General features: G+C 46.5%; 1 protein-coding gene across 6 annotated transcripts in view; it reads right to left on the reverse strand.

Annotated features, from left to right (window-relative positions):
- Positions 1–20,632, reverse strand: part of CCDC87 (coiled-coil domain containing 87) — an 84,257-nt gene that overhangs the window by 11,535 nt on the left and 52,090 nt on the right. For all 6 annotated transcript variants that reach the window (XM_088465434.1, XM_088465435.1, XM_088465437.1 and 3 more), the window contains 2 exons: positions 19,424–19,467; positions 18,495–18,632 (listed from right to left, as the gene is read on the reverse strand). In XM_088465434.1, coding sequence (XP_088321560.1) covers positions 18,495–18,632; positions 19,424–19,467 — 182 coding nt within the window. The remainder of the gene's footprint in view (positions 1–18,494; positions 18,633–19,423; positions 19,468–20,632) is intronic.

The following is a 20,632-nucleotide window of genomic DNA, read 5'->3' on the forward strand; positions in this document are numbered from 1 at the left end:
CTGTGTCACAGTGACACAGACTGCCCGCGGCCCACATGGCGCTGCAGCCCAGGGGGCACATGGCACCCTGCCCCCCAGCCCAGCCCGCCACTGGCTCAGGCTGACTGGAATGGTTTCTTTCCTTTTAGATGGGCGAACATTTCACTAATTTATTTAGGATTACACATACCCGTTAATCCCTCTGATCTTTAGATGGCTAATTTCCCCGCTGTTATTTCCCGCGTTATTGCTGATTTTCAATCTTGGAAACACCTACCATTGTTTTATATAGGCAGATGTCATCTGATAAAAATGATTTCTTTCCCCAGGTTGCTATACCCAATACAAATGCTGCCCTTACTCTTAAATGATTCAGATTTAAAGCAATTAACTAAAGCCATTAGCAAATTCATCTGGGCAGATAAAAACCTAGAATATCTTTATTTAAGCTAAGTCAATCTCCAGATTTGGGAGGCATCAATCTTCCTTGTATAAAAAGTTATACTTTAGCTGCAAATTATTGTTATGCAGTTGACTGGTTACAGAGTTCTGAAGAATTTGCTAATACTAGTCTAGAACAAGCTTTTTGCCCTGACATTCCACTCCCCAGTTCATTACATATCAGACCCACAGCTTTTCCTTCGTCGGCTGCTGATAATTTGTTAATAACTACCACTTGCACAGCTTGGCGTCTATCTCGACATAAGATTTGTATATCGGCACATAACACCATTTTCCTCCCTATATATTATAATACAGGGTCTCAAAGATACCCTATTTTCCATACAACTTTAGCACGTTCTTGGGGCTCAAGGGGTCCCAGACTGGTTTATCAAGTCTTAGATGAACAGACACTTAAAATTCTTCCATATGAAAGATTACAGGAGTTGTTCCCTCAGATATCTATTCCTCTATTTGCATATTATCAACTTCGGAGTTATGTGAATAACATACTCTCCAAACTAACAGAATCTGACAAAATACATATGCTAGATGGTGTGTTGCGTCGCTGCCCAGGAAGAAGTTGCTCTACTTCATATTTGAATTTTTAAATTAAACGCTCTATAGATTTGGAGAAGCTACAAACTGGTATCGCTAAGTGGAAAATCGATTTTCCTAATAATTCACTTAAAGACATTCTTAATGCTTTTACTCATCTTAATTAAATACTTATTTCTGCATCTTACACAGAGATGCATTTTAAGCTATTACACCATGCTTATTATACATCCAAGTTACGCTCCTTGATGGGGGTTTCCACTCATTCTAACTGCTTTAAATGTCATGCTCCAGAGGCGGATCTTTATCACTGTATGTGGAACTGTCCTGAAGTGAAAAAATGTTGGTCTATAATCCAAATTTACATTAAAGACCTTTTAGGAATACCTATTATTATTATTATCTCTCCTGAATGGGCCCTCTGGGACATATACTTAAACCAGAGCCTAACCAAGCCTCCAGTGGGTCAACGAATCTTATTAGCTAAAATCGCTGGAGCGGGAAAGAAGAATTTTGTCTCAATGGATATCTACAGATACGGAGCATTAATAAAGATAATGTTAAAGTATCTCTTATTTGTTTCATATGGATTGGCTAGAAATGTCAATTAATAAGGAAAAAAGGCTACTTTTTTTGAGATTTGGTTACCATATATTTGTACATTACCTTCTTTGACACTAGACAATTTATGCCAAGCAGTGAGGTTTACTACTTGGTATTATTTAGAAGTTATTTCAACAAGAACACCGCCTTTCTAAAATAATTACTATAATAAATTAAAGTGTTTAATAAGGACACGTGCAGCTCTCTCACCCTACTCATTTCTTTAAGCATTTTATATGTATCTGTTATAATATTAATATAATGGATGTACTTATTTTTGCATATAATTGTGATATGTTATATATGTTCTATTAACATGTGCAGTTTACCAATAAAATATTTTGGGAAAAAAAAATGTTATATCCAGTGTGGGCTCCAGAGGCCCACATCACTGGCAGTTGGTGTGACTCCCCTATTTGAATTTTGGACCGTGCTGCACCCCCAGCTTTGGAGCCACCACTGGTTACATCTGTTTATCATCTGGAATGTACAGTTCACAGAGGAGTCTTGTATTGTATGGGTATACTTATATTTCAATAGTTTTTGATGAATGAAGAACATTTCTTGCTGCTTTTCCCTGTATTCCCATTCTTAGTTTAAACTAAGGCCCTGATTCAGAGCCGGATGCTCTGACAGACCGCTCGCTCCCTGGCCGCTTGCATAGCTGTGGGTGACCACCCACAGCTATAGCGAGCGGCCAAAAAGATGGCTGCAATGGTCTTGACCATCGCGACCATCGGGTTTGCGACAAGACCCTTGTTTGTAGGGTCTCGCTGCCGCAAGCCCTGGAGTGCTTTTGGCTCTATCAGAGCCAAAAGCACTCCCACTGACATCACTTGTGATGTCAGTGGGGCCGGCCTCAGACCTGTAGGCGTTCCCATGGGTACGCCTCCGTCTGGGCAGCAGCACCCCCCGCACGCCCACCAAAGGGGGCGTGCTGTCAATCACCATCGACAGCACGCCCCGTTTGGTGCGAGACCCATAACGAAGGCTTGGCCGTCATTATTCGGGTCTCGCGCATGCACACGACGGACCCGGGTCCGTCGTGCGCATGTGCACTTGGGCAACATCGACCCGCTTGCAAGCGGGTCTGAATCAGGCCCTCTGTTTCATAGAGGAGAAAAAAAAGAATGAAGTTGATGTTCGATTACTGTTGTACTGCATACATAATTTACACAAGAAACTATGAAATTGAAAGACTAAAGCTGCATACACACATAACGATTATGTTAGTGAACGATTTTCGTTCAGTTTTTCCTTTGAAAAAGTGAACGATTTTTTGAAGTGTAACGAACGATTTTTTGAACGATTTTTTCAACAATGAACGAAAAATGTTCCTTCCCTTAATGAAAATCGTTAAGTTGGCCAATCAGAAATGGACGATGACCTACAAACGGGAATGCGCATGAACGATTATTGTTAGAACTCAGAAACTGAACGATTTTTTGAACGATAATGACGTTGTTATAGTTAAATCGTTAAAAAAAATTGTTACGTGTGTATGCACCTTTACACATAATTGAAGTTGAGTTAACAATAATATTATTTTCCCTTTGTTTGGAACATGTTGTAATGGTCTGTAATTTTCCTTAAAGTGTCAGCAGACAGTGTATACTGCCTTCCAGTACTTCCTTGGATAGTAGGCACTTTCGTTATACAGAGGACGTGGATAAAAGGAACAAAACACTTATCTCTTGAAGGCTACCGGGGGAAGCAAATGTAGTGTTGTATGTACAGTAGCACAGTGTTTCTGTGCTACATACAAAAGCAGACTATTTCAATGCATATAAAAGAAAAAACGCATTTGACCCACTGCATGGCAACTTGGTTTGTCCAGGTGCAAAGCTGACACCCTTTTGCTAGATTGCTCCTAACTGTAAATGAGGCCCTATGTGTTTAGTAGTCATTAGTTTTGTGCCTATTTCTAAATATATCACTAAAATTAAAACACATTTGCGCTGCCACAACTATCGACCAGCAAATACCAGATGTAACGTAACGCTGGTTGTTTTTACTTTACTTCGAGTAAAGGAAACATCACATTGAGCTGGCTACGGGATCCCGGCAGTCGGGATGCCGGCAGTCAGAATACTGACAGTGGCATCCCGACAGAACCCCAACCCAATTAGGTAAGTGTCCTAACCCCAACCCACATTTCCCGTAGCCTAACCCTAATACCGTCGGGATTCCAGTGACAATATTCTGAGCGCCGGCATCCCGACCGGCGGGATGGTAACTACATCCCATCACATTGTGTCAAGTGTTTCCCAAAGTACCATATTGAAAAACCCATACTTTTTTTGCTGCCAGACGGTGCTTTGCGTCAATCGCACTAAGCATGTTGGATGAATGAAAATAATACAGTGTATGCATGTTGTGCTTTAGGAATAATACTACAGGTTGAGTCTCCGATATCCAAAATGCTTGGGACCAGGGGTATTTTGGATAACGGAATATTCCGTATTTTGGAATAATTGCATATCATAATGAGATATCTTGGGAATAGGCCCCCAATATACACACAGAATGCATTTATGTGTTATATACACCTTATACACACAGCCTGCAGGTAATTGTATACAATATTTTCAATAATTTTGTGGCTCAAACAAAGTTTGTGTACATACATGAAATACATTTATGTTTCATATACTCCTTATACACACAGCCTGAAGGTAATTTTATACAATATTTTTAATAATTTGTGCCTTAGACAAAGTTTGTGTACATTGAACCATCAAAAATCAAAGGTTTCATTTTCTCAGTCAAGCTAAAAAAGTTCCGTATTTCGGAATATTCCGTATTTCGGAATTTTGGATATGGGAGACTCAACCTGTACTATATTCTTGTCCTGGCTTATATTAATGAATTGTCAGTATATGTGGTCTAAGTGAAGGTAAATGTCAATCACTTGCAGAAACTCACATAATCCAACATTTCTTGTTTGTCACTTGGGAGTAAGCCCTCCTGATCGTGATTTTTTTTCTGCTTTTTCCTCCCTCTGTCCAAGTGCAGTCTTTGGTAAAGTAGATGTGGCAGCATAGTTGATGTAATGATTAGCATTACTGCATCACAGCACTGAGGTCTTGTGTTTGATTCCCACCAAAATGCTGACGGTGTGGAGTTTGTATATGCTGACGGTGTGGAGTTTGTATATTCTCCCCGTGTTTGCGTGGGTTTCCTCTGGCAGCTCTGGTTTCCTCCAACACTCCAAAAATATACTGGTAGGATAATTGGCTGCCCACAAATAATAATCCTGTGACTGTGGTATGGAATATAGATTGTAAGTTCTACTGGGGCAGGGACTGATGTGAATGGCCAAACACTCTATCCAGCGCTGCAGAATATGTATACACCTTATAAATAACTGGTAATAAATAATGCAGTCACTACCTTGTATCAGTCTTTACACGCTGGTTTTAACCTACAAAGCTCTCAAACTCGCACTTCCTAACATCTCTTTGGTAACCTCTAGAAACTTTCCCAGTCAGAAATGTTGCTTGTATTCAATTAAAGTGTATTTGAAAATTGTTTTGTGTGTTATTTTGTTACACGGACTTAAGATAGGAGTCGAAAACCCAACGCCTATCTTAATCCCGATGCCGACCCAAACGAGGTAAGTCCGGGGCGCCCTTAGTGTTAGTTGCGCGGGTGGGGGGGGGGTTGGTTTAGGCAGCATAGCAGGGTTAGGTTTTGGGTGGGGAGGGTTAGGCAACCCTGGGGGGGTAAGGTTTAGGCACTAACGGGGAGGGTTAGGGTACAAGAAGGGAGGATTAGGGAGGGAGGGTAAGTATACTTACCCGCTGTCGTTATTTTGACAGTAGGCATCCCAACAGCCGGCATTACATACGGATTCCCTCTATATACGTATAATATAATTGTCTTGGATAAACCTGTCCATCTAATTTATTATTCGACACAAAAAGTCTAAGAAGCTTGTGGAGAGTCACAGGGCCTGATTCTGAGGTGGATGCAGGCACGGCAGTTACATCTTTATGCTAATGCCGCCTCCGATTTGTAAAGAACTGAGATGCCCACTTCCAGCGTCCTAAAGGGGCATACACACTAGACGATGTGCTAAAAGATATTGATAAAAGATATTGGGTGTACACGCTGAACGATATCATTCAGTGACCTCATCCTGCCACATTCCTGAACAGGCACTTTCTGACGATATTGTCAGATTGGCCTGTATGTTTGCACGACAGCAAACATCGTTAACGACCCATGGGAGCACGCATCATTGGTTGTTCACTGCATACGCACTGAACGATATATATCATTGAACTATATCATTATTGTCCACATCGTTAAAAAAATAGTCTAGTGTGTAAGCGGCATTAGATGGTGCATTTCTGTCAGGTGCATCTTTAGATGCATCATCAAAACTAGCACCAGCGCTATGGCAGACTCAGCTCTCATGAGTATGGCTGCTAGTCTGAACAGCTGTGCATCTTTGAAAGCTGCTGCGTTCAGCAACATACATGCATTGACTTTGTCATCCCCGTTACCTCCCATTAAAATTCACAGACCATGGGCAAAATATACTAAGCGGCGAGTTTCAAACCCCGGTGGTTTGGCAGCGGTTTTGCTATCCGCAGATTTACTAGGCCAAAACCGCAGTCAAGCAACATTTTAGAATAGAACAGGGCTAAAATTACTAGTCAGTGGTTTGACTGTCATTTAGAAACCACTGTCATACCACCACTAAACTGCCGGGGTTTAGAACCTGACGTCAAACCGCCGGAGTTTCAAACCCGACGCTTAGTAAATATTGCCCCATGTATCAGATTCTCAGACAAGACGCATTTGTTGTGTGACTCGGATGCATGCACACTACAAAAAAAACCTGTCTACTGTGCACATATCAGTGCTGCCTCCATCTGAATCAGGCCCAAAGTGCTTTTCAGCACTGGGCTGCTAGCCTCTGGGGTTTTGGGAATGCTGTCCCCCATCCATATAAGGGCGGAAGCACTCAGCAGCCGACTTTCACAATAGCATGCTCATGAATCCCTGTTATAGTGTAAACCAGCTCTGACTGGATGTCATGGCCTAGTCTATCACTACTTAGTAGATGGTACTCAACTGTAACTGTATCCTTTCTCTGGGTATTGGGAACCCAATACCAATCTTAGATGGTTGACTAGCTGAGCTGTAAAAGTGGATAAATGCCAGTCTGCTGCAAATAAATCCTGTATCACTGTCAAAGGACAAGATTACAGCTTAGCTAACCTACTGAATTTACGTTTGAGGGTTCGGAGTTGCAAAACACTGAACATTTGAATATTGGCAGTCAGGGATTGTTGACCAGTGGTGTAACTAGGGGGGGTCGGGCAGGGTGCGTGCCGTGGGACCGGTGGAGCGCCGCTGGCCACGGTCCGGCCCGCCCTAGTTAGCCACCAGTGTAGCGCCGACCGCAATGAGTGCGGTCAGCGCTACACATTTACACAGGACCGGCGCCGGTCCTGTGCTGCACACCTGAGCCCGTTCCCTCCCCCTGAGCGCTTGCCCAATAGCGCCACGAGGCGGGCTCAGGCTGTGCATAACACACGTATCGCCACCAGCGCTGGCGGCGATGCGTGTGTTAAACAGCAGCCAATGAGAGTCAGATAGACTCTCATTGACTGCTGCAGCACCCACTGCAAGAGCCGGGCTTCAGTGGGTAATGGGACAGACGTCATGACGTCTGTCCCATTATGCTGAGCGCGCCAGCCCGGGAGGGCTGGTGGGCGGCGGCGGGAGAGGCGTCGCGGACTGGAGGAGCAGCAGCAGCAGCGTGGATTCAGGTAAGTATGTTTTTATATATATATTTTGAAAAACCTGTCAGCACTACTGGGGGCACAACGGGGGTGGCTACCACTGGGACCTCTACTGGGGTGGGGGAACAACGGGGGGAGGCTACTGCTGGGGGCACCATTATTAGGAGGACCTCTACTGGGGGGGCTATTACTGGGGGCACCATTATTGGGAGGACCTCTACTGGGGGGGGCTATTACTGGGGGCACCATTATTAGGAGGACCTCTACTGGGGGGGGCCTATTACTGGGGGCACCATTATTAGGAGGACCTCTACTGGGGGGGGCCTATTACTTGGGGCACCATTATTAGGAGGACCTCTACTGGGGGGGAGGGCTATTACTGGGGGCACCATTATTGGGAGGACCTCTACTGGGGGGGGGGCTATTACAGGGGGCACTTAATCGGGAGGGGGAACCTCAACTGGGGACCACTACTTGGGGGGGGGGGGGACTACTACTACTGGGGGCATTATAAAAGGGGCCTACTACTAGGGGCACTGCACTGGGGGGACCACAACTGGGGGCAATTACAGGAAGGACCACTACAGGGACCACTGGATAGGGGGGGGTCACTACTGGGAGCCTGCATCAGGGGGACCACTACTGGGGGCACTGCATGGGAGGGGGGGGAGGACTACTGCTGGGGGCACTATATAAGGGGCTTACTGCTAGGGGCACTGTGGGGACCACTACAGGGGGCACTAGATAGGGGGGATCACTACTGGGTGCCTGCATAAGGGGACCACTACTGGCAAACCTGCATGGGGGGGACTACTGCTGGGGGCACTATATAAAGGGCACTGCATAGGGGGGGACTACTACTGGGGGCACTATATAAAGGGCACTGCATAAGGGGATACCACTACTGGGTGCACTGCATTGTGGGGACTGCTACTGGGGGCACTGCATAAGGGGGAACACTACATAGGGCACTGCATTTGGGGGGACCACTACTGGGGGCACTGAGTAAGGGGAACTAATTGGGGGCTGTATAAGGGGGACCACTACTGGGGATACTGTATAAGGGGCACTACTATGGGCCTGCATAAGAGGGACCACAACTGCATACTGGGGGTATTGTATAAGGGGTACTACTGGGGTTAAGGTGCATATGGATAGGAATGTTCAGCGTGAAAATAAAGGGGTGTGTCATGTTGACACGCCCCATTTTTAAGTGACCACGCCCATTTTTTCCCATGCGCGCCTTAGGCGCGCGCACATATCAAGATGTTGGGGGGGGGCCTCCCTTTTCAAATTTGCCCTGGGCTCCAAATACCCTAGTTACGCCACTGTTGTTGACACTTAAACATCGGGGGTAGATTTACTATTGCGCAGTTTGTCAAAGCCACCGATGATCAGTCGCTTTCACCGATTGATTTAAGGCGGCAATTGTAATAAATGCTAAACCAGGCTGGTTAAGTATTTATTTCTGTGCTGTTTTAAATCCAAGCATCCAATAATCGACGGCTTTGACAGAGCTGCCAATCTATGATCAAATCTTTATTCTTTGATATGCATAACAAAACCAGAATAAAGCACTTTGGGCCTGATTCAGAGCCGCTCGTAAGCGGCCGCTCGTTCGCTCCGAGCGATGTTCGCACATCTGCGCATGCATATGGGTCGCAATGCGCATGCGCCAACCAGTCAGTGCGGTCGGAATTCATGTGCTCGCAAAATAGCGAATGCCTGCTAATTTGAGTGACAGAATGAGGCGTTTGTGGGTGGTAACAGGGGAATGTGCTTGAAAACGGGGAGTGGTGATCCGAACGCAGGCGTGCCAAACGGTCAAAACGGGCGTTTTAAGGGTGTGCATAATTAACAAAGCAGCGTCACCGACCACGTCACTTGGTTGTTTCTCAGCCTGAATCGTTCGCATGATTGCGGTAGGAAAATCCTACCACAAACACTGCGAGCAGTTCAGATGCCTTTCGATGTACTCGATTAATCAAATACATAGCGGAGATGACGTAGGATGCGAGCGGCCAGGGGGCGTCTTTACAAAATAGCGAGCATGTTTCGTTCGCTCGCTCAGACATAGAGGCATCAACAGACCGCAAAGAGCGAGCGCTCAATTTAAATAGCCGGCCCCTTTTTCTGAACGAGCGAGCGCAAATAGCGTCCGGCTCTGAATCAGGCCCTTTATTCCATCAAAAGATCTTCTCACACTCATATGCAGGACTGGATTAAGGGTCACATGGGCCTGCAGCTGAAAATGATCAAGAGCCTATTGTGAGAAGTGGAGGAGCTGACACCAGTGCTATGTGAGTGTGGTCATTGCCATGTGGCTATGTACACCCCCTACACTATCAGCCCCACTGTCTCCCTAAGGTAAAAATAGAACATCGCATCATTTTGTGAGGATAATAGAAAATAATAGTTATGGTAGACTTACCTTTGTTAACGCTTTTTCTTCGAGGTCCACAGAGATACCATGGGGATAATGTGGTTGGAGTGATCGAGGCACCAAACAGTTAAACTTTCAGCTCCCAGGATGCCTCAGGTCCTCCTCCACATATACCCCGGCTACAGACATTCAGGCACTGATTCAGGGTCGGACGCTCACTCTGAATCAGGGCATGTTTTTTTTTTTTTGTGCAGCCTCCTGGCCGCTCACATAGCTGTGGGTGACCACCCACAGCTATAGCGAGCGGCCAGGTTGATGGTCGCGATGGTCAAGACCATTGCGACCATCGGGCTTGCGATGAGACCCTTGTGGTAGGGTCTCGTGGCCGCAAGCCCCAGTGAGATTTCGGCTCTAACAGAGCCGGAATCTCTCCATTGACATCACTCGTGATGTCAGTGGGGCCGCCCCCAAATGGCAGGCGTTCTCATGGGAACGCCTCCGTTTGGGCAGCCACCCCCCCCGGCCCACCCACCAAAGGGGGCGAGCTGTCACTCAACATCAACAGCTCGCCCCCTTTGGTGCGAGACCTGAAGCAACGGATTGCCCGTCGCTAGCCGAGTCTTGTGCATGCGCACGACGGAGCCGGCTCCGTCGTGCACATGCGCTGTGAGCCACCATCGACCCGGTTGCGAGCGCTCAGCGCTTGTGACCGGGTCTGAATCAGGCCCTCAGTTCTGTAACCAAGCCCAAGGCAGGAAAAGGAAAGAGGAGAAGGAAGAACAACTGAACACCAGAAACACTCTCACACAAGATTAGGGAATCCGTGACCAAAAGAAAAACTACCCAATGCAGCCAGGTGCGTCAGGGTGGGTGCCCTATGGACCTCGAAGAAAAAGTTAGCAAAGGTAGTCTACCATAACGCTTATTGTCAGGATGCGGCCTGGGGTCGGCCTTTACTCAAACTGGCATCACTGGACTCTGAGACATTCGGAAGCCAGGGGTAGTGGTGAGTTATGGCTGAGGATTCTACCCGGGGTCTGCTAGGGCTTCCATGCGTGAGTCTTGGTTCCCAGGGTGCTGGGCATGGGCGCAACCATTTTGGTCCATCTCACCTGATTAGTCCCCTCTAATGGCAGTCCTGCGGTCTCTCAGCTGAACTCACCATCCAATGACCAACTGCCTAGGGGTATTTAGGTCCGACTCCTGCAACAGGAAGTTGCCAGATCAACATCACTGTATGTCGCTGTTTCCCTGTGACAACCTTATGTTACATAGGCTGTATTACTTTCTTCAGTGTTCCTGGCTTCCTGTTGTCTTCTGTGACCTCCTTGTATTCACTACCTGTGTTCCTGTACCAGTCAGTGTCTGCACCTTCGGTGCGTCTCAAGTAGCAACTTTCTGTACTCAGTTCCTGTGTCTCAGTGGAATCGGTATGAAATACCGCCGGCCGAATGGTGGTTCGATTCCTGGCAGTGCCAGTAAGTATCTACTAACCTAAACCACCTTAGGGGTGCCTAACCCCCCCCAAGTGCCTAACCCTAATCCCCCCTCTAAGTGCCTAACCCTCCCCTTCCCCGCTGCCTAAACCTAAGTCCCCTGGGGGGGTGCCCAACCCTAAGTCCCCCCCGGGTGCCCTAAACCTAACCCTTCCCCCTGCGGCCGTCCACTCGTGGTGCCCGGCATCCCTTCGATCGGGATGCCGGGCACCTGTCTCCCGGCGTCGGGGAAATGTCAGGCGTCTACATCTAGACGGCCGGCATTTCATCCCTCGCCGGGATGTGACAGTCGTTATTAAGGCAGCCGGCTTCCCGATTCTATACCGTCTCAGTACAGTTCATCTATGCACCTTCAGTACGTCCCCAGTGCATCTTTGTGTACTCATTACCCGGACCACAGTACAAGTTCATCTCTGCTCCTCCAGTACATTTCCAGAGCATCTTCGTGTGTTTCAGTACAAGTCCATCCCTGCACCCCCATTGTGTCCCCAGTGCATCTTTGTGTACTCTATACCCGGATCACAGTACAAGTTCATCCTTGCTCCTCCCGTGAATCTTAGGTGTATTCCCGCGTACTCCCGTGTACCTTTACCAGTTTATGTCAAGAGCTCCAGTGTGTCTCAAGTGCAACTCCGAGGTTATTTCCTGTGTTTTCCTGAGAAAGCCTACCTCTGGATCATCCTCCCCCAGTGCTTCTAGTGCCTCTTTAGTTCAGTTCCTTTTTAGTGTTAATCCATCCCCAGTCTCCCTGTGTTATTTCTAGTATTCCCAGTGTTAGTTATTTTCTTGTTATATTTGTTATGGTCTTCTGTCACTCCCAGGTACCTCTCCAGAGGGCCGCGACCTGCTCGCTTAATGCAGCGAAAACCAACTCCCAACTGGAGGGGTCACTGGAGAAAACCACCAAGTGAGTTAGACTCCGCGGCTCTGGGCAGGTCTAGCCAAACCTGAGTTTGGCCGCAATTAGAAGACTTAGTCTGTCACCCCCGTCATTGCTTCACGGCTGTCCTATCTCCCCAATTCTTGACCTCAACAGAGGTATTCCTAGTGCCCGGTTGTGACACTTATTTTCTTCAGGGTCCAAAGAGATCCACAGGGATACCATGGGGATGTCCTAAAGCAGTTCCCCTAAGGGTGGGGATGCTCCTGAGCAGAAAGGAGAACCCACCGCCCAAAGGAAGCATCCTGAGAGGCAAAAGTATCAAAGGCATAGAACCTTAGAAAAGTATGGACAGACGACCACGTGGCTGCCTTGCACCATGACGAAACGCCCATGATGGTCCCACAGACCGAGTAGAATGTGCTGTCGCCGTGTTTGGGACAGGGAGATCAGCCTGTGTGTAAACCTGAGAGTTAGTCATACGTAACCATTGCGCCAGAGTTTGTTTGTTAGCTGGCCAACCTCATTTGTGAAAACCATATAGCACAAAAAGAATGATTTTCTAAGAGAGTTTGTATGCTCCACATAGATACGAAGAGCATGAGCCACATCCAGGGAGGCTTTACCTATAGAAAGATCTGATGACTGAAAAGCTGGACCCACAGTTTCTTCATTCACATGAAAATGGGACACTACCTTAGGAAGGTAACCCTCCCTTGTACCGAGGACAGCTCTATCCTGGTAAAAAATCAAAAACGGGGAGCGACAAGAGAGCTCTGCCAAATCAGAGACTGCGTGCAGAAGAGACAGCGAGGAGAAAAAGTCTTTGCTGTCAACCACTTCAAATCTACAGAGTCCAGAGGTTCAAATGGGGGAGCTTATAGCCCTTTGAGAACCAAAGACAAATCCCATGGTGCTACCGATGGGACAAAAGGTAGCTGAACTTGGAGAACCGCCTGAAAAAAATTCTAACATCCGGCAAAGAAGCAATCTTTCTCTGGAACCAGAGTGACAACGCAGAAACGTGCACTCTCAGGGTGGCCAGGCGAAGACCAAAGTCTAACCCAGCCTGGAGAAAAGCAAGTACCTGGGAAACCCTAAAAACCTTACGGTCATACTTTCTGTGGGAGCAACAATGACCAAAAGAATGCCAAGCTCTGTAATAGATGCGGGCAGAGGAAGGCTTTTGTGCCCTAAACATCGTTTGAATCACAGAGCTGCAGAAACCTTTGGCTCTTAAGACGGAAAACTCAAGAGCCACGCCATCAACACAGACGAGGTAAGTATGGATGCAAGCATCCTGCACTAACAGATCCGGCCATAGAGGAAGAGGAAACGCACTGTCTATGGATAGATTCTGTATGTTGGTGAACCAATGATTTCTGAGCCAAGCAGGAGCCACTAGTATTACTGTTCCGCCTTCCTGCTTGAATTATCTGAGGACCCTTGGGAGGAGGGAAATCAGAGGAAAGAGATACGCCAGCTTGAAGTTCCAACTTACTGCCAGTGCGTCTACGAAGGTGGCCGAGGGGTCTCTGGTCCTAGACTCGTACCTGGGGACTTTGTGGTTGTGATGTGATGCCATGAGGTCTATGTCTGGTAGGCCCCATTTGTCCACCAGGAGTTGAAAAAAACCCTGGTGGAGAGCACACTCTCTGGCGTGTATGTCCTGACGACTTAGGAAGTGTGCTTCCCAATTGAGGACTCCCGGGATGAATATTGCAGAGAAAGCCAGAAGATGACGCTCTGCCCAAATCAGACTGTTAGTCACTTCCATCATGGCTGCATGACTTCACGTTCCTCCGTGATGATTGAGATAGGCTACTGTGGTTGCGTTGTCGGACTGGATCTGGACTGGCCAGCCCTGGAGCAGGTCCTGTGCCATGATAAGTGCTTTGTATACTGCTCAAAGCTCCAAAAAGTTTATGGGCAGATGACTTTCCTGATTTGTCCATCTTCCCTGAAAGGTGTGATGACCTGTAACTGCCCCCCATCCGCGAAGACTGGCGTCTGTGGTGAGAAGCACCCAATTTGGGATCCAGAATGGGCAACCTTTGTCCAGATGATCCTTTTGTAGCCACCACGAGATAGAGAGAGATGAACCTCCGGAGTGAGAAGGCTCATCTGGGACCATATTAGATGATACTGTCCATTCCATCGGGAGAGAATCAATTGCTGCAGAGGTCTGGAGTGGAACTGAGCATATTCCACCCAAGACCTGCATCGCTGATAGAATGGATACCCTTTGATTGTGGAGCAATTTGTGTACTCGCAATGATAGGGCCACAATCTTGTCCTCTGGCAGAAACACCCTTTTTGCCTGAGAATCCAGAAGCGCCCCCAGATGTACCATCCACTGTATTTGAGACATAGAAGATTTCTTCCAATTGATTATCCAGCTGTGCTTCTGTAGGAAGGCAATGGTCAGTTGGAGATGGTGTTGTAGAACAATTGAAGACTGTACCAATATCAGAAGATCATCCAGATATGGCAGTATTCTGATTCCCTGACGCCTGAGATAGGCAGTCATCACCGCCATTATTTTGGTGAAGACCTGCGGGGCTGTTGATAGTCCAAATGGCAGTGCCTGAAATTGGTAATGTTGCAGGACAGCAAATCATAGAAATTGTTGTTGGGATGGCATAATAGGCTCATGCAGGTATGCATCCTGAATGTCCAGGGAAGCCATAAAATCCCCAGGTTCCATTGCCAAAATAATTGATTGAAACAGGATTTACATGAAACCAGGACAGGGGCCTGAACCTCCTGTTTCCCTTTAACCTTTGGACATATTCAACGATAAAGGTAACAGTGCAATGCAATTTGACAGCCTTCACAAATAACTAGTAAATGTGAAGTACACAGAAAAATCCCCACCCACCTATACCAGAGGGGTGAGGAGAAAAACAGTGATAGTTATAACTGACAATTAGAAATAAAAGGCAGCTAGCATACAGTCACATACACTGCATATGTAATTTAGTTGCAATAGACCCTGAATCAAATATTTAAACACAAGGCTTGGTAGGATATAGAGCACTATATACCTGAACCAGGGGAGAGGTATACAGGAAGACTGACCCAAAACCTCCTGAGACCAAACAGCTTCAGCAGAGCACCGATAGTGGACTGTGAGCAACTCACACAAGGGGGATTGGAGGAGCGGCTCAGACACGAAAAAACCTTTGATGGGTCGGGGGAGAGCCTACCTCCCATAAGCTGGCCTCATGGCAGCAGAAGCACCTGCTGACGATCCCCGTTGTCAGACAATAAGTGGTGGTCTAGTGGGGGAGCAGCTTCTTCCAGTGCGTCTCCAGTGCCGGAAGCAAGGACTGCAGCGCACAATTCCAAGTGAGGTCACCTTACCTGACATCTCCGTGCGTCCGGTTGCAGTCCGGGCCCCAGCATCACTGCTAGCAAACTCTGCTGTGACCCGCCGAAATCACCAGAGATGTTACTGGTGTTGCAGCCACGCGGACGTAGATGGAGTCGCAGTGCACGGTTCTTAATTCAGACATTCAGCACTGCTAACTCAAAAACATAGAAATAAAACAAAATAAAAGCTTGGAACTGCCTGAGCAGTAACCCTGTTACAAAGGTGCATCTGGATCCTGCCGCACCAAACAAACAACTGACTGTCTGTCACCGGGGGCGGGGTATATGTGGAGGAGGACCTGAGGCATGAAAGCTTAACTGTTTGGTGCCTGGATCACTCCAACCACATTATCCCCATGGTATACCTGTGGACCCTGAAGAATAAATGCAGTTTTAATTCTTATGTTTCATAGCCGATCATGCGGCCAGCTGGGCAAATGGTTATCATCATGCTGTCCTTTATGTGGAGGCCTGGGGCTGTAGTCCTATTCGCCCCATTGTTAATCTGGACCTGCTCACATGCAGTTGTATCCTAACACTTGAACTGCTGAAATGCACTCATTTAGTAAATAATTGCACCACTAGCAGCTGCTAAAAAATGCAGCAGCCAGGCTGTTCATTAACCTGCCCTGTTCCTAACACCCATTCTCTATTCCTTTCACTGGCTGCCTGTAATATGGCAAATCTATTTCAGGATTGGCTTACTGACTTTCAAAACCCTACAAAACCAGGGTCCAAGGTACTTGAAAGAGCTTCTGAATCCCTATAGTTGCACTCGCTTACTTCAATTAGCAGATGAAGAACTATTAGTAGTACCTACAATCTCTCATACTTCATTTGGGGTTTGAGCTTTAAGCTTTGTGGCTCCAAGTCTCTGGAACTGGCTGCCTCACACAGCTCAACAGGCCTCCACACTATAAACCTTCAAAAACAAACTGGTGCCCCTTTCACATCTCCAAAATAACCCGTGTTGAGACGGGTCGAGGTGCAGTCTAAAAGCACCACTTTGAAATAACCCGGGTCGAGCAACCTGGCATTTCAAACCGGGTTATAAGCAGTGTTAAACACGGGTCGCACTCAGGTCTATGCGCACTTAAAAGTGTCTGACCCGGGTTATTCAACCTGGGACTCAGGGAAAAGTGCTGATTGGCTGCTTTTTGTATGCCTTGATGATGTCAGCAGCCTGAGCCCTGCCAGCACACTACGCAGAGAAAGAGTGAGCTCTCAGATTTTCAGCACCATGGCAAATTGGAGTCCTGATGAGGTGAAGGAGCTTCTGAGAATTAGGGGTGAGGCAGAGATTGCCAGACAGCTGACAGGAACTGTAAAGGATTCTGTTGTATATAAAAATATAGCACAATTGCTGCAGTCCTCAGGCTTCCACAGGACTCAGCAACAGGTAGTAAATAAATTAAAATCACTTAAAAAAACTATCTAATCTAAAAATTCTTGATCACAACAAAAATAAAAGTGGGGCAGTCAGGCTGAAGTGGGAATTTTTTTTACCTTTGTGCTGGTGTTTTTGGGCACACAGCCTTAACCATGCCGTTAAGCCTTTCTTGCAGCCAGGGAAAGCAGCCAGGCATGTGCCACCCAACCTGCCAGCTCTGTGACCCCACCTTTCTGAGCCTAAGGCCCGTATTCAATTAGGAGCGAAAAGTCCATTGCCGGACTTTTCGCCGTCTTTGCTGCTTTTCTGCGCAAAAAAGTATCGTGCACGTATCTCTGTATTCAATTCCAAATCGTCGAAAACGGGATCCAGCGAAAAGCAAATCAGCGAAAAGTGCTGTAGTTTTTTGGGAAATCAGCCTGACACCCCCCAAAAAGGGGATCACTGAATTGCCCTGCTGAAGGTATTTGGGGTTTTTAAACGGGCTCAATAGGTGCTAAATAGCATCAGTGGTGAAGAATAGCATTTTTGAAGGTTTTTAATGTGAAAATAGCTACTCCCATCAAATTTGGCGTACATGAAAATGGGTGCAAGCATGTTTTTAATTTAAAGTGAAGTGTTAAAAAGCGCTAAGAACGCACCTTCAGCTAAAACAAGAAAAAACCTGGGGCTTACTTGGGGACCCCCCCAGAGTCTATTTCGCTAGTTTTTAAATTTGTACCCCCACTTTGATTCTTTTCGCCCACTTTTTCAAAGTGGTTTTTGGGGTGTCCTTTGTGGGTTTTTTTGATGCAGTTAGCATCAGGGGGGTATCCAAAGGGTGCAGGGTGGTTCCCGCAACACTGCACCCCAAAACCCCAATCCTGCACTTTTTTCCGCCGGGTATTCATAGGCGAAACTTTTTTGCGAATTATATTGCATTGCGTTATCGCGCCGGTAAAAAGACGCTACAACTGAATACGGGGATAAGTTGAAACAGGCGAAAATTACATCATCGGCGAAAAAGTATCACCGAAATGGACTTTTCGCTTCTGATTGAATACGGCCCTAAAAGTCCTTTTAAAATGACATCCATGGAGTTTTGGAAAAGGGCCAACCCGGGAACAACCCGGGTCAAAAGTGCAGTGAAAATAGACCAACTCGGGAATAACCTGGTTCGAAAGTGCAGTGTGAAAGGCTTTGACCCGGGTCGGACCCGAGTTCAATATCCCTTTTTGAACCCGGGTTTGAGATGTGAAACAGGCATTAACTTACTCAAGCATCTCATTTAGTTTCTAAAAACAAAACAACAACCCAAAAGGGACTTCAAGACCAGCAGCATTGCTAGCTTATCCTTGCATGCCATTGAGGCGCACAGGAAAATTAGCAATGTTGGGCCTACCATAATAGATGGATATGTCCATAGCCGAACATAGGAGGTTCAACGCCACATCGCTGCTAATTCAGTTGCCCCATTTGAGTCATCTTGGTAGAAAAGAGCTAAATAAATAGCATTACTATTATCTTCTTTAGTCTTTAAGCTTTTGTCAGATTGTCTGTGCTTTAAATTATGTAGTGTAAGGTTTGTGCATACATTGTTCCCACTTGTACAACTCTTATTTAATTTGGTGCACATTTATTGTCATCTCACCTTTGGCAGTCTGTCTTGGTAGTCAATGGAGCTATATTTAATTGCCATATCCAATCGCTGGCCTTCTGGTACATGAAGTGCACTCCATATGGCATTTATCTTTTTCTGCATAAGCTCATAGCTGGTTGATGTCTCTGCCTACACAGTTGAATGAAAAGGTACACTATGAAAACAATTAAGTAGCATGCAAGGGACACTAGAAATATAGCTACATTACTTTTGGATACATGTTGCCCAAGTGACAACTATGAAAAACTGAAACATTTTAAAGTGTACTTGTTGCTTTTTGACATAGAGGGGACATCACTGAAAAAGTCTGCATATAAAAAACACAAAATTGGGTTTGTGTGCGAGAAAAAGAACATTGATTCCGCATTTTACACAGAATTGGTGGGTTTCTGAACCTATTTAATTAAATCGTCTTTCCCCATACCGCGGGGATTTTTGCCAGCAATCACAGTCACAGGATAAACCGTTTAGACGCATTTTTACACCGTAGCTAAAATGATAGCTGTATAATTCCTGGAATTAGTGCCAGCCTTGCAGCACAGGATATGTGATCCTCAGTCTAATTTAAAAACATCTTTACACCTCAGGTTGTCTTGCTTTCTACTAGCCTATACAACAGAGGTTCCCAATCACGGTCCTCAAGGCACACTAACAGTCCAGGTTTTAAGGATAGCCATAGTTGAGCTCAGGTGTCTTAATTAGTACCTCAGTTATTTGATTTAACCATCTGTGATTAAGCATGGATATCTCTAAAACCAGGACTGTTAGTGTGCCTTGAGGACCGAGGTTGGGAAACACTGCTATACAATCTGATTTTCTTTTCACATAATTCTTAAAGCACTATTAGTATTGCAAAATACTAAAAATTGTTTTCTTTTTGAAATCCAATAACATTTCATTAAAAAAAATATTGATTTTACCTCAGACAAGATGTTGATTGATTCCTTTATTTCACATTCAACATCTGAAAAAAAGAAAGCATTCTATGTAATTAAATAAATATCAAGACCTCAGTATATAGTTTTTTTTAAAACATCAGTGTGTGACATTTTAAAAAGAAAAATTTCACAAACATGCCCATCAAACACTGTTCAACATCCCTTAAGAAGCCCTTTTTCTACAAAACAAAACTTAAGTATGGGGATGTTAAAATTGTGGGATTCATCAAACTCCGAAAATGCTTTATTTTCAGAATTTGAAAGTGAAACTGTTCGCCATCCTGAGATGGCGTTCAGTTCCCTGAATGTGCTAACAAGCTTCTGGCAGCTTATGTAGCAGCGTGTGCAGCGATGTGATCTGTTCAGATCACTCACGCTGTGCTGCCAGCTCCTCCTCTCCCCGGCCGCCTGCTCGCTGCACTGACCTGCTGCCAGGGCCGACGAGAGCTGCGCCGGGCCCAGGTGACAGGGGGCGTGACCTAATCACGGTTGGTGTGGCCACGCCCTCTTAGAAAAATGTTTAAAAAAAAATTTTCAGCGCCACGAAGCAACGCTGCGCGCTGGAAAGTGGGACGCTGTGTGCCCGTCAGTCCGGCGCACGGCCAATGGGGGGGCGCGATCAGCATGATTGTTCCCCCCATAGGCATAGGAGACTACTCCGGTTGCTGCTTTAGCAGCCATGAGCAGTCTCCCAGTGCAGCCCAGCACACAGCAGCATGTGCTGGGCTGCTGTGACTTAAGAGGGAAGGGGAGCGGTGCCGGACCCGGGCCCCTGCATTATGTCCGGGCCCGGGTAATTAGTACCCGCTCCCCCCCCCCCCCGTCTTGGCACCCCTGCCTGCTCCCGGTCACAGCTGCCTTCTCCCCATCTTGAACTTCTGTGCCTGCAGCTCACAGCTGCTCGGGTTCCCTGTAAGTGCTGCCCACTATTGTTATACAATACTTCTCCCTCCGGTCACAGCTGCCTTCTCCCCATCTTGAACTGCTGTGCCTGTAGCTCACAGCTCCCCGGGTTCCCTGTAAGCGTTGCCCACTACTGTTATACTTCTCCCTCCGGTCACAGCTGCCTTCTCCCCATCTTGAACTGCTGTGCCTGTAGCTCACAGCTCCCCGGGTTCCCTGTAAGTGTTGCCGGTTATTGTGTTATAGTTATGCAATACTTCTCCCTAATATATGTGACCGGAGGGAGAA

This window comes from Taudactylus pleione, unplaced genomic scaffold (genome assembly GCF_031769625.1).
Source record: "Taudactylus pleione unplaced genomic scaffold, aTauple2 ptg001990l, whole genome shotgun sequence".
Classification (NCBI taxonomy): Eukaryota; Metazoa; Chordata; class Amphibia; order Anura; family Myobatrachidae; genus Taudactylus; species Taudactylus pleione.